At 38.1% G+C, this 14880-nt stretch overlaps 1 protein-coding gene across 2 annotated transcripts; it reads left to right on the forward strand.

Annotated features, from left to right (window-relative positions):
* Positions 1-169: 169 nt before the first annotated feature.
* Positions 170-13754, forward strand: arf3b (ADP-ribosylation factor 3b). 2 transcript variants are annotated; one of them, XM_055212767.2, is made up of 5 exons: positions 170-267; positions 2138-2336; positions 2604-2714; positions 9853-9977; positions 10293-13754. In XM_055212767.2, the coding sequence occupies exons 2-5, from the start codon at positions 2189-2191 to the stop codon at positions 10452-10454; spliced, it is 546 nt and encodes a 181-aa protein (XP_055068742.1). In that variant the 5' UTR covers positions 170-267; positions 2138-2188; the 3' UTR covers positions 10455-13754. The 2 variants fall into 2 exon arrangements, with proteins under 2 accessions (XP_055068742.1, XP_055068740.1); XM_055212765.2 differs by lacking the exon at positions 170-267 and having other exon boundaries at positions 2069-2336.
* Positions 13755-14880: the final 1126 nt, after the last annotated feature.

A 14880-nucleotide genomic window follows, 5' to 3' on the forward strand; every position in this document is an offset into this window, starting at 1 on the left:
AGTAAAAGAAATACACTTTAAGGAAAAAAAATAAATAAATTAAAAAATAAAATACAAAATAAAGAGGGTATCCTAAGTTGAAAGTTTGAAGCCTTATTGTATCGTTTCCTTTACGTGTCATCTACTACCTGACCTGACTAGAGGCAGCTAAGATGCGAAAGCCAATCATCGCGAGAATACCGGCACAAATACTTCATCCTGGGATGTTCTCGCGAGATCTCCTCTGCGTCTCTCCGTGTCCAAGATCGGCTGGTGTCATCTCGAAAGGTAAACCAATATGTTAAATTGTCTTAATGTTTCAGATGAAACCGGTCTTGACTGATAGAAATGTTGCTTTTGCGTTTAGTAGAACTGAACCGAGTTTTATTTATTGCTTTTGAAAAGGGATAAGCGACAGGCCTTCCGCGAGGAAATAGGGCACGTAGCGTCCCTATTTCTCCAAATGAATGAATGAGGATCTGTTATCACGGATGATGTGGCCGCATTACGTCCTTTCAGGCGTTATAACTCTCCTGTTACGATTGGTTTTGATCGATGCTGATTTGCTTTTGGATTATAATGAAAATCTTGTATAAATGAACAATATTCTGCTTCGTGCCGAACGTCTCCCTTCATACTGAAGATCGTTGTGTCCTACGCCGACATTATGAAAGGATATTTTTAGGCCTTTCGGGTAGATTTACTGGCAGCAAATGATCACAATTCTAGCAGTATTCATAGTTTTATTACGTGTACAATCATGTTATATTAAATGAGGACATCCCACGGAGTATTTTCGACGCCTCGTGATATTAAGTCGTTGCCGGGGTTTGGGCAAGCCTGGGTTGGATGAAATATATAGAAACAAGAAAGTCTATAAATATTATACTATATGAATAGTATTAGTATACACATATGGCAGGCAGTGTGATGTGTTTTAGTGGTGGTGGGGTTACTAAATGGGAGTCAGCACCATGGACAGCGCTGATAGAATCAGACCATACATCATCACATTATGCATTATCAAAACCAGATTAAGAGGGTTGGCTGGTCTTAGCTGGTTTAACCTGAAAGTAGCATTTTAGGTCCTCCCAGTGGTCTGGTCTTCCAGCGTGGCCAAGCTGGTGTTAAGCTGGTTTTAGGTGGTCTTTTAATCCCAACCTGTTAAAACCAGATTGACCACCTAAAATGTTGTCAGAGCAGCCCTCTAAACCAGCTGAAACCACCATGCGAGACCAGGTAAAAGCAACCAGCCAACTTAGGCTGGTTTTGCTGTTTTATTTAGCAGTTTTATTTAGTCTTGACTTGTCACATTTTGTTTCCAAATCTGGAACCTTTATTTACATTTATGCATTTGTACAAATTGATATTTACAACCCAGCATTGAGTCCAGAAGGGACAACTCAGCTGTTGTGTTTAATTTACCCAAAAAATGTTTTATTTGACTCAACAATGGGTTAAAACAAACCAGCATTTTGAGTTGAAAGAACCCATCATAGGTAAATTACAGCCCAATGGGTTTGTCCCTTTTTGACCCAACGCTGGGTTAAAAATAACACAGCATTTTTTTGGGAGTGTATAATAAAGATGATTAAACAGTCATTAAATGAACATTCTTTAATATAAAAAAGCAAAAATGTAAATGGTAACTGGTAAGTATTCAGGCCATTGCCTTTAATGTGTCTGATCTCATGTTATAATTTGAAGGGTAGTTTCAGACAATATGGTGGAAACCAAACATAAACATTAAGACTTTTTACCCTATAGTTACGATATGTTTCAATTCAACATATGGGGTTTATAGTTTGACTTCAACAAAATGGGACAGAAGGGTTATGGGGGAATGTGTGCTACATCTCCATCTGGAAATGATGGGAGATGACTGGTGGTTCATGTAAAGGAGGTTTATGAAAAAGGGGAACAGATTGTACTACAGCCTAAAGACATGGCAAGATGATGCCGTAATCTTTCAGTTAAATGTCTTTGTATGCTAACTAACTTGTAGCTTCAGTTCATAAAGCATACTAGTGAGAATAAGAAAAGTGAGTACATGTCATGTACATTGAGAATAACACATTTTGTCAATTTTTTCAGGATTCAGGAGTCCTTTTCTTGACTACATAACCTTGTTTTACACTGGGTCCTTCCACACAAACAGATTCGCGGATTTCTGGATTGTGATTGGCCAGACGAAGCACAGCATTGAATCATGGGGAATATTTTTGGCAATCTGCTGAAGAGCCTGATAGGGAAGAAGGAGATGAGGATCCTTATGGTTGGATTAGATGCTGCTGGTAAAACCACGATCCTGTACAAACTGAAGCTGGGAGAGATCGTAACCACCATCCCAACCATTGGTAAAATGTTTCTCCTGCTGTCATTGTTGCTATTGTTGCCATTTTAACACCCTGTACATATCCAGTAAAAGGATCAACTGCAATGTGTAGATCCAGATGCAATAATATCAAGAACACTGAAGGGGCTGTGTCTTACATGACTCCACCCCTATACACGTCCTCTACTCAACATATCATAATTTTATGACATCATATATATATATATATATATATATATATATATACAAAATAAATGGGTAGTTTTGTCATTTATTGTGTTTGTTCCAGGCTTTAATGTGGAGACGGTGGAGTATAAGAACATCAGCTTCACTGTGTGGGACGTGGGTGGTCAAGATAAGATCAGACCGCTTTGGAGACACTACTTTCAAAATACACAGGGTGAGATACATATACAGTGTCAGCTGCTCTCCCTTAAATACAAGCTGTGAAAAATTGTAGCACACCTTCGTAGGTGTGTGCTCAGGGGCGTAGCCTGCATCTTAAAAGTGAGGGGGACAAGGACATGTATATATACAGTGGGGCAAAAAAGTATTTAGTCAGCCACCAATTGGGCAAGTTCTCCCACTTAAAAAGATGACAGAGGCCTGTAATTTTTATCATAGGTACAGAGACAAAATAAGAAAAAAAATCCAGAAAATCTGATTTTTAAAGAATTTATTTGCAAATTTTAGTGGAAAATAAGTATTTGGTCAATAACAAAAAAAGCAAGATTTCTGGCTTTTATAGACCTGTTACATCTTCTTTAAGAGGTTCCTCTGTCCTCCACTTGTTACCTGTATTAATGGCACCTGTTTGAACTTGTTACCAATATAAAAGACACCAGTCCACAACCTCAAATGGTCAGACTCCAAACTCAAATATTGCCAAGACCAAAGAGCTGTCAAAGGACACCAGAAACAAAATTGTAGACCTGCACCAGGCTGGGATGACTGAATCTGCAATAGGTAAGCAGCTTGGTGTGAAGAAATCAACTGTGGGAGCAATTATTAGAAAATGGAAGACATACAAAACCACTGATAATCTCCCTCGATCTGGGGCTCCACGCAAGATCTCACCCCTGTGGGGTAAAAATGATCACAAGAATGGTGAGCAAAAATACCAGGACCACACGGGGGGACCTAGTGAATGACCTGCAGAGAGCTGGGATCAAAGTAACAAAGGCTACCATCAGTAACACACTATGCCGCCAGGGACTCAAATCATGCAGTGCCAGACTTGTCCCCCTGCTTAAGCCAGTACATTTCCAGGCCCGTCTGAAGTTTGCTAGAGATCATTTGGATAACCAGAAGAGGATTGGAGATGTCATATGGTCAGATGAAACCAAAAAATTACCTTTTGGCAGAAACTCAACTTCTTGTGTTCGAAGGAGAAAGATGCTGAGTTACATCCAAAGAACACCATACCTACTGTGAAGCATGGGGGTGGAAAAAATCATGTTTTGGGGCTGTTTTTCTGCCATGGGCCCAGACGACTGATCCGTGTAAAGGAAAGAATGAATGGGGCCATGTATCGTGAGATTTTGAGTAAAACCCTCCTTCCATCAGCAAGGGCATTGAAGATGAAACGTGGCTGGGTCTTTCAGCATGACAGTGATCCCAAAAATACCGCCCGGGCAATGAAGGAGTGGCTTCGTAAGAAGCATTTCAAGGTTCTGGAGTGGCCTAGCCAGTCTCCAGATCTCAACCACATAGAAATCCTTTGGAGGGAGTTGAAAATCTGAGTTGCCCAGCAACAGCCCTAAAACATCACTGTTCTAGAGGAGATCTGCATGGAGGAATTGGCCAAACTACCAGCAACAGTGTGTAAAAACCTTCTGGAGACTTACAGAAAACATTTGATCTCTGTCATTGCCAACAAAGGGTATATTACAAAGTATTGAGATGAACTTTAAAATTGACTAAATACTTATTTTCCACCATAATTTGAAAATAAATTCTTTAAAAATCAGACAATGTGATTTTTTTTCTAATTTTGTCTCTTATAGTTGAAGTGTACCTATGATAAAAATTACAGGCCCCTCTCATCTTTTTAAGTAGGAGAACTTGCACAATCGGGGGCTGACTAGATACTTTTTTGCCCCACTGTATGTGTATAAATGTTGATGTCTTTCTTTGTTCTTTTTTTTGATGAAAACATTCCAGGATTTTCTCATTTTAATGGATCCCAACACTTTACAGTTTTAATCAAGTTTAAAATTGCCTTTTCAAAGGACTTTAAATGATCCCAAACGAGGCATAATGATCTTATCTAGCGAAACGATTGTCATTTTTGACAAGAAAAATAAAAAATATGCACTTTTAAACACAACTTCTCGTCTTCCTCCGGTCGTGTGATGCATCAGCGCAATCTCATGTAATACCTCATCACATCAAGAGGTCACGGATATGACGGAGATGACGTATGCGAAACTACGCCCCAGTGTTTACAAGTGTGGAGAAAGAGGACCGTTCCGACATTGTTGTATGTGGAATGATACTAATTAATGTTTTTGTGCCAGTTTATTGTTTAAAATAGTCCGCAAATGTGCGTTTCATATATGTAACATGTGACCTTTCCACGGCATTACGCAATTACGTGAGGTCGCGCTGGCGCGTCACAGGACCAGAGATAGACGAGAAGTTGTGGTTTAAAAGTGCATATTTTTTATTTTTCTTGTCAAAAATGACAATCGTTTTGCTAGATAAGACCCATATGCCTCATTTGAGATCGTTTAGAGTCCGTTGAAACTGCAATTTTATACTGAATTAAAACTGTTACGTGTTGGGGTCCATTAAAGTCCATTAAATTGAGAAAAATCTGGAATGTTTTCCTCAAAAAACTAAATTTCTTCTCGACTGAAGAAAGAAAGACATCAACATTTTGGATGACATGGTGGTGGGTAAATTATCTGGATTTTTTTTTCAAGAAAATGGACTAATCCTTTAAAGGCATTCCATGCAGTTTGACGTTTTTGTCAAACAGCGACCCCTAGAGTCACTGGGGAAAACTTGCAACTGTCGTAATTTCGCACGCCCACTCTGTACGTACCTGTAAGGATAGTGTTGGGCGTGAGATGGACTCCGAAGATAATGACCAGGGAATGTTTCACAATTTCATACAAATATTAGGCTACTGCATGTCTACTAAACTACAGATGATGGTAATAGGATAATAAGAAGTTTATGCCAAGTGTAGAGTAGGCATATAATAATAAAGTAGCCTACCGCGTTTGCTGGCTTATTACGTTTTTACAAGATTGCAGCTTAATCACAAGTAAACAGTCTATAGTCTAACGTTATGTCTACTGTATAGTTGTATTTGTTTTTCAATTGTAATGTAAACATTACAAAATGCATTGACAAAGTTAATTGTATACGTTGCATTATTTCATAACATTGGCCGTTATTCGTAGGCCATAAGAAATCGAAATTAGACAAATGACTACGTACACATCACAACACAACACTTGAGTTTAGATGGCCAAAAAAAAAACATGTAAGAGAAACGAGTGTTTTTTAGCAGGTCTGCTAAATGCTCTTATGATCGTAAGCTAGCTAGACCCTTGTTGAAGTTATTTTACTGGTGTAATTATCAACACTGGATGAATGAACAGCTTAGTAAAAAAATACACACTACAAGCAAGCGCAACCACATACAACATAGACCGCAAACAAATTTACAAATAAGAGATTTACTTACTTGTCCATCAACAAGATCGCCAGATCAGCATCCCTTTTGCATCCAGGGCTGTCTATTAGCTCACGCCAACGAGTAAAAACCTGACCGAGTGGGACTCTTGTCCGGTTCCTAACTCGGTCAGATTCTCTTTTTCGCTTTCTACTCTCTTCCGAACGGGTTTTCTTAGCTGTTTCCCTCATCGAGCATCACGTCTCAAATGCGCGCGTGCAGTTGTTGTTACAGGCTTGTTTTACAGGCTGCAGGAACCGACAGCCGGATGACGTCAAAGTGCCGTCTCGGATCATTCTCGCGGTACTTTTACGTCATCCGACTGCCGGTTCTTGCAGCGCTGCACAAAGTCGAACAAGCCTAACGTGTGTGACGTCGTTGCCATAAAGCAAGTCGTGATTCTCGCGAGATTTGTCAGGGGCGGTTCTCTCAAGCTTGCATTGCTGGTTCTGGTAGCGGCGTCCTTCCCGAGCTTCAACAGGGGGATGATTCGCCATACTATGACGTCGTTTACCATCGAAATGACTTTGAAGCTGTTATATTAAGGTAAAATAACTGCATGGTGTGTCTTTAAAACAACACATGTTGTGTTTAGTTAAGGACAACACATGTAATGTTTAACACATATTGTGTTGTCCCTTTAATTTATTTGAACACAGAATTGACACGAAATGACACATAATGTGTTAAAATAACACATAATGTGTTAAATAGGATAACACAAAACGATGTGTAAAAAAATAACACCTCCTTTCTTAGAGTGTAGTAAAGCAAAATAAAGTAAACAGTGACATATTAGACCCAACTAATTCTTCCTACAGTGGTCTGCTAGTAAAATTGACAAAAATTTAGGACCAAAAATTATTCAGACACTTTGACCTGACCATGTATTTTTCCAAGTGTTTTTTTTTATTCAAGATGGATTTGTTGAAAATGAACTGTGAAAATGTGGGAAATGTTGAAGGTGTTTTTTATTTAAAGATAAGTAAATATTCAATAATACAAAACAGATAATAAACAATATAACAAATTATGAGCAATTGTACAAATAATTACATTACAATACAATTACAATACAACAAGCATACAAATAAGCAGGGCTTTTATGTTTTTCAGGTTGGTCTGTAGAAATGTAATCAAATTTAAAATAATACTGCATTCATAGTCTTATACTAGTATATAGTTAAAATAAAGTACAGATTAAACATTTTTGCAGTTATAAAAGTTAATGAGTCAAGACGAATGATTTTTCATTGGCCATTAGCATACTTTCACTTTGAGAGGAAGTGCACGGATTCAATAAGCCACTATTCATTTCAATTCTCAACCACTTACATTCAACTTAAGACATAAACTGTGTTTACAAGGATAATTATGGCATTTTAGATAGTTTTACGTAAATATGTGCATTTAAGCGCAAAATAACATAATCTGAAGCATTAAAGTGCCCATCTTATTACAGCTTTTCCACAAGTTAAATAGGTGTATGAGTTCCATAAAGCATGTTTCAAAAGTTGTTTGCTCGAAATAGCTTGTAGGAAAAGATTGTTACCCATCTCTAGGAGTCTCTGTTTCAGGGCATTTCAGATTGTGCCGTTTTGAGCTAGTCATTACATATTTATGAGCTGCTGCTCCTTTGATCACGCCCCACTACTAACGTCATGTGCCCGTGCGCGTACTCAGTGGTATCGTGAGCAGTACAGACCATACTGTGTTATTATTTTATATATTATTATTATTAACGGTTTATGTTGCCAACAGACATATCATGCAGAAAAGTATCACTAATAAGTACACTACAGGAGAAGAAACTCATGACACACAATGATTCCAGAGTCAATTGTGTAACAGTCTCAACAATACACTCGTTTTCCCTGGACAATGCTAACATATTCCAGTTATAAAACATTTTCAAACGCATTATTTTCACAAATTACAGAAATTAAGACCCGGCGGGGGATGTATACTGCTTGTGGATTGCATGCTAATTGCTAGAAGCTAGCGGGAGGTCCAGACCGTAAAGTTATAAGAGGCTCGGGGGTTAGCCTCGTCAGAAAAGCCGGGGCGGTAAGGCCCGGTCTCGGTTAGCTTGGCAAAACACTTTTAGTTTGGCAAAGCACTATTACTTAGTTCTTGTAGAATTGTAAAATAAAGCCGTTAAATATTTTTTTAACTTTCGAAACCACGCTGTAAACTATCTAGCCTGCAAAAATATCTATATAGCCTAACGTTACTCTACAAACAATTTTAACATTACTATACATTTAAAAGGTATAATTTACGGGATTAGCATCAATGTATGATCTCTGTTTTGAGATAAAGATGCTGTAGCATCATAAATGTAGTAATTTGTGACAGAAGATGACAACATGCAAAATATAACGTGACTTCTTACCTTTTGTGTTGATACAATGATCGCGAATCGAATCCAGTCTGTTTCAGATGTGTGAATGCTCCATGAAAGTCCAATAAAATACATCCAATGACAATTTTTGTCCACAAATGCGTATAATCCGTGAAATATAGATACATAGTCTGTTGTTTACATCAGATTTCGCATGAAGGTCTTATCGCCTACAATCTGATGGGTAACACACTGTATATAAGATTACTCCGGGTTCCTATAGACCCCTTCAAGGTTTGTAAACATTGAATGACTATCGGGTGCGCGCGCAGCACGGGGTCGAACTGTTCATACCATTTAGGCTTTATAATTTAATCTAACAGTGCTGAAAAATGATGACTTACCTCAAATGAAGTGAGCACCCCAAACACAAGCCTCTTTGATCTTTGCATTGTCCCAGTCTGCACGTTAATTGCTTGTAGACGCAGATGTTGTATTTTTTTGTTTTTGAGATTCTGCATGAATCGTGAAAACTTAACGGAAGACCTGGTGCGATTTTCACAGCCCACGACGTAAGTAGGCATTTTTGACGATACCGAATAATACGCAACTCAATCTGTTGTAATGACTTTTCTGACCCCGACATGCGCAGTGGGAACAGCCTGTGACGTGAACCGTGAAGGGGTCTATAACCACGCGTTAAAACTTCGTTTTTAAAAGTAGGCGGGAGTATAATCCATAATATCCAAATAGCGCTGTTATTTCTGTGAGCCATGATAACAGCATAGAGGAGTGACTGCTCTCTCTGTGCTCTCTAGCTCCCTGATGGGTGAAGACCTGCGAGTGGGGTGGTGGGCGGGAAAATTCAAACTGAATGTGACGAAACGGCTAGTTACGTCACAACGGAGCTGAGTTTAAACTCGCGCAATCTGAGACTCAAGGCAGAGGACATTCAGAAACCTGTATCTCACTCAAAACAGCATGGATGGATTTTTTTCCAAGTTTGTATGTGTGTGGGAGCATCAGAGACACAAATAAACACCCCAAAACCCAGAAAAAGTGAGTTTTTCATAATATGGGCACTTTAAGATGTGAGCTTCCAGGCATGTGCTTCGAGTGTACACGCAACATTTTCAAACAGGATGTGAGTAAATGTTTTGTGTTTTAGTGTGCATAAATGTTTAAATTGGCAATGCCTAAAAGCACGTGAAATAGTCTTTTGTGATGACGCAGCACTGACCTGATCGGGCAAGTGACAGTTCTCCACTCGCTGTTCCCGTTTCACTCTTTTGTAGTTCAAACAGACGTGCGTGCATGATAGATGCTTTGCTCACTTGTGATTGGGTTAATGCTACTTCACTCAGATCATAGTAGCAAACAGAAATACATGGGCGGGAACGGTGGTGGCAAGTTGACATGTCCCTTGCGTGATCTACAGCCATGTGTGTGCTACATTTTACAGAATATATAGCCTCTTTTTGTTTCTGTTATCTATGACATCTCTAGGACTCATTTTCGTGGTTGACAGTAATGATCGAGAGAGGGTTAATGAAGCTCGGGAGGAGTTGATGAGGATGCTTGCTGAGGACGAACTGCGTGATGCCGTACTTCTTGTTTTTGCTAACAAACAGGTATTCCAGGTTTTCTTAAAGGGATAGTTCACCCAAAAATGGAACTTCTGTCATAATTTACTCACTAAACCTGTATAAGTTTATTTCTTCTGAAGATATTTTGATAAATGATGGTAAGCACACAGTTTACGAAACCCATTCAGTTCCATCGTATTTGTTTTTCCTACTATGGAAGTCAATGGGTACCATCAACAGTGTGTTTACCTTAGTTTATCGGTTGGGTCGTCCTTTATAAAAGCACATTTACAAATCAGTAAGCGTAAGTGAATATAAAAACTGTTATCTTTTAATCCATCTTGTCTGCTTTCACCATAGGATCTGCCAAACGCTATGAATGCAGCTGAGATCACAGATAAACTCGGCCTCCACTCGCTCCGTCATCGCAACTGGTATATACAAGCCACCTGTGCGACCAGCGGCGACGGTCTGTATGAAGGCCTCGACTGGCTCGCCAATCAGCTGAAGAATAAGAAGTGAGAGGGCAGGATTTTCATTATGGGGGCGTCTCTCACTTTGGGAGTGGGGTGGGACTAATTTGGCCTTTGGATATGTTTGTTTGATTTTTGTTTGTTTTGGTTTGTAAAGCCTTTTATGTTCTGTGTAAATGAGCACTTCATTTGTAGGTATACACACACCGTTACACAAACACACACACAAGCAGTCACAGATCAATGTGCGTCTTATTTCCTCTGTTGACTTTTCAGTTTTTACGGTTCCCCAGTAAGCCTGTCAGTACATTGTCTCAATATCCCTCTCATAGACACACTCTTCAACATTGTTGTTGTCATGAAAAAAAGTTCCTTGTGTATTATGTAATATGCTCAAATAATTCTTCATATCTGTAGATGTAATTACGATGCAGTTTGCCTCCTCACGCACACGCAGTATTTAACAATCTTTAGATGCGGTCTGTGATTGTAGTGCATGGCTCCTGTCGCTCAGTGTTGTGATTTAGGCGTTGTGATGCAGTAGGAAGTAGAAATGCATGCGCGTGTTTAGTCAGACAGAGTTGATCGGTGTTGCATGCCGCTATGTGGCTGCGACGTAATATATCGAATGCTTTTATTGGACATCGTAGAAAGAACGTAGAGTCTTGAGCTTGTCCCGCATCATATATATGAACACTAGATGTCGGCAGTCCATTGGACTGAATGCGTCAAAAAGAGCCGCCATCTTGAAATGGTGTAACGGAAATAAAATCACCATAAATCGTCACGAATGCGATTTTCTTGGTTTTCTTTTGGTTCGTTTAAACAGTCAGACATGTATTTAGCATTGAGTCCAGAAAAATAATTAAAGGGGACAGAGAATGAAAAACCATTTTTACCTTGTCTTTGTTGAATAATGGTAGTCTACACACATTCACAAACATACAAAAAGTGCTAAACATGCTAAACATCTCAGTCTCAGAAACTTCTCTTTTAGAAATGTCAGCCAGAAAACACCCCAATCTGAAAAACTGATGCTTATGACATCACAGGCATCTAACTGCCCCTCCACTTTAAAATAATTGGCTACATTTTTTGAGTGGCAGCAAAGTCAGCCAATCAGAAATGAGAATGCAAGTTAAGCCAGTAGGGGGAGCCAAATAGGTGCAAAACCACTTGTTTAAAATCCCCCACCCTAATAGAGCTATCTGAGAGAGGTTTTTAGGAAGCTTCTAAGGCATTACAGACCCAAACAAAATAATTTTTGTCTACATGTCACATCACAGAACAAGGATAAATACTCCGTTCAATCATTCTATGTCACCTTTAAAGTTTTGATATTATAAAAATCTACTTTTTCTAACTATAATGCATAGTGCTAGTAGGCCTATCATCCATACGCAGCACAAAACTCCTGCATCGTCCATGAATTCGAAGTACAGGCGGAGATAGCAGCTCTACCTAGATACTTTCTACAAGACCCCTGTTCCAAGATGGCGGCGGTTTTGACGCATGCTCAGAACCCCAAGGCGAGAGTATCTATCTATGGTCCCGCATCTGTATTTGTGCTAATACCCCTATGTAGTGTTGTTGTCTGTTCAGTGTATCTGTAAATAAAGCTTGTTTAGTTTTGTATTCGACTTGGCTAACTGTTGCATGGCCGAAAGTGTTTTGTCCCTAGGAATTGCATCGGTATTGTCTGCATGGCGTGCATGCTGTGCAAGAAGTCCCATAGATGGATTAGTAGGCAGTTATATATGATAGATAGATAGATAGATAGATAGATAGATAGATAGATAGATAGATAGATAGATAGATAGATAGATAGATAGATAGATAGATAGATAGATAGATAGATAGATAGATAGATAGATAGATAGATAGATAGATAGGATTATTAGATTATTGCACTAAACTGTTGAATATATTGTTGCTTTCAATCATAAAAATAAACACGTGTAAACAAACCCCAGATATGTCGGTGGTTTAAGGCAAACTGCTTCATAATTCATCTGTTTCTGTGTGCTCTTGTTTTACGTGAAGTCTCGTGGGTTCACTTTAAAAACCTAATGAATGTGAATTTTGTCATTCTGACTTTATTTGTTTGGTTTTTCAGTCCAGACGATTATATTAATGCTATATTTAAGCTATTTGTTTATTTATTGTTGAATATTCCATACGCTTAAAGTTATATCAACCGTCTGATGTATTATTTGTAGTACCAACACAAACTATATTACAGACTAATATACGTCATAAATGAGCAAGTGATAAAACATATGTTGTACCATGCGTGTGTGTAAATACTAAGAGCGTGTTTTATTAATTTGGTTTGTGGGTTCTTGCATTGCTTTGCATTTATATCAAGCTAACAATACGTGCATGACATGTACGTGACATTGCAGACCTGTTTGTCAGTTGAGTTTTGTAAAAGTGTGATTTAGACAGGTTAGAAAAACAATTATATCATGGGGCTGTTAAATGCTTTGTTCTGATTGGTTGAGATGGGTGTTGATTATTTTTCTGTAAAACACACACCTGACCTGTCAAATGTCTTAAAATAACCACCAGAGTAATGTTTGTGGTAACTGTGGTATAAGCGGAATAATCGACTCCGGTCCTTTGAATGATTTGAAAATAATGCACACCCACCTTGTAACGCTTCGCGTCGTATTCAGTTTTGCTGTTGCTTAAACACCATGCAGTTTATCTACCAATAAGAATGACGCATGACAGTTCATGACAGTTTAGCATCTAATCCAAACAAGGTCATTTATACAGAAACCTTCACGGTGTGAATTGTCCAGTCTGTTAAGTTTTGTGGCCTTATCTTACAAATGTACATTTTGTCATGGTTATTTATTAACTAAGTTATTGAGTCAATGAGTTACCTAGTTTTTAGTAAATCCGAGAACAAAAGGGGTTACGAGCTCAAATACATCACTTTTGTTGATTTGAGGGGAGAAATATATTTATTGTTTGCTTTAAATAGTTTGTGCGATTATTTGGTAGGTAAAGATGGTTTACAGAAATTTGCTTCTATATTACAATTTTATTTATTTATTTATTTTGGTGAATATACTTTTGTGTGTATTTTCCTTATTTTGTTTTTTATCTGTTGGGTGAATCATTATACAGTGTCTGTGAACATAATTAATAAAGGGATAACAATTATCAATTTCTTGTTGAATTATGAATTAAATTAATAGAAATCATGGATGAAGTGTGTAACTCTGTTACAGTAGATAAAGAAAGATTATTGTTGATTATTATACTGTAGACACTAAAATCTTTCTCTCCATACAATTCTTTAACTGTAACAGTACAATAAAAAATGTGAAAATGACAATTTTTGCTGGTTTTATATTATCTTTAATGTTGTTTTTATCCAATCTCAGAAGCAATATTTGTTTCAAATTGCACACTTTGATGACAGATATATAAGCCTAACCCAGTAAAGCTAAACAAATACTAAGTGGCGGTTTCCCGGACAGGGATTAGCTTAAGCCAGGACTAGACCTGAGTTTAATTGAAAAATATAACTAGTTTTAACAAACATACATTACTTATGTGCATTTTGAGGCAAAACAGAGGGCACTGATGTATTTTAAGATATGTCAGTGCAAGTTGTTTTCCGGTTTGGACAGCTATTTATTTTAGTCTAGGACTAGTTTAATCCCTGTCCGGGAAACCGCACCCATATCATATAGGGGTGGTTTCCCGGACAAAGATGATCTTAAGCCAGTACTAGGCCGGGTTAATTGTAACAAAGCCATTTTGTATATAACATCGGGCCGAACAATCTGCTTTTGGTCTTTTTCTCTTATTGTCAGAAAATGATCTGTAAATTTGTGAAAAGTTTTGATTTGCTTTCATCTCTAGTATATAGACAGAATAATATTAAATTATTTGTGTTCAAATTGAATTTTCTAGTAACTGTTACAACAAACCCTCGGTCTGTTACAATGAACTCCGCCTATGGGGTAAGTTATGGGTGCAATTGTATTTGAACAAAAAACATTAAAGGTGCCATAGCATAAAAAAACTGTATAAGCATAGATGAATAATAAGAGCTCTGTACATGGTAATGACATATCGTGAGCCTTAAACGCATTTGTTTCCTCATTCCTATGTTATCCTTGTGCATGCAAAAGACTGCATAATTATGTAACTGTGATTTAACAGTCAAGAGGTACGCCCCAACATGTTTACTAATGTGAGCTACTGGCATGAGCCTCAAAGAGAGCACAGCAGAGCCAATCAGAGCAGAGCTCAACATTATTATTCATGATCTTTCCAAATAAAGCAAAAATAGACCATTTAATTTAAAGGACAAAATCTACGGAGCCCCTAAGGGGACATGGAGCAAAAATTAAGTAAAGTGAAACTATCGCGTGCTCACGTGAAACTATCGCGTGCTTACGTGAAACTTTTGCGTGCGCAAGTGAAACTACAGTGTTTAGTTTCGCGTGCAC

Source organism: Misgurnus anguillicaudatus, chromosome 8 (assembly GCF_027580225.2).
Source record: "Misgurnus anguillicaudatus chromosome 8, ASM2758022v2, whole genome shotgun sequence".
Classification (NCBI taxonomy): Eukaryota; Metazoa; Chordata; class Actinopteri; order Cypriniformes; family Cobitidae; genus Misgurnus; species Misgurnus anguillicaudatus.

Coding starts and splice junctions, on each gene's coding strand:
- arf3b (XM_055212767.2), top strand. CDS start 2,189: ATGGGGAATATTTTTGGCAATCTGCTGAAGAGCCTGATAGGGAAGAAG. Junction 2,337..2,603: donor AACCACCATCCCAACCATTG/GTAAAATGTTTC, acceptor TGTTTGTTCCAG/GCTTTAATGTGGAGACGGTG. Junction 2,715..9,852: donor CTACTTTCAAAATACACAGG/GTGAGATACATA, acceptor TGACATCTCTAG/GACTCATTTTCGTGGTTGAC.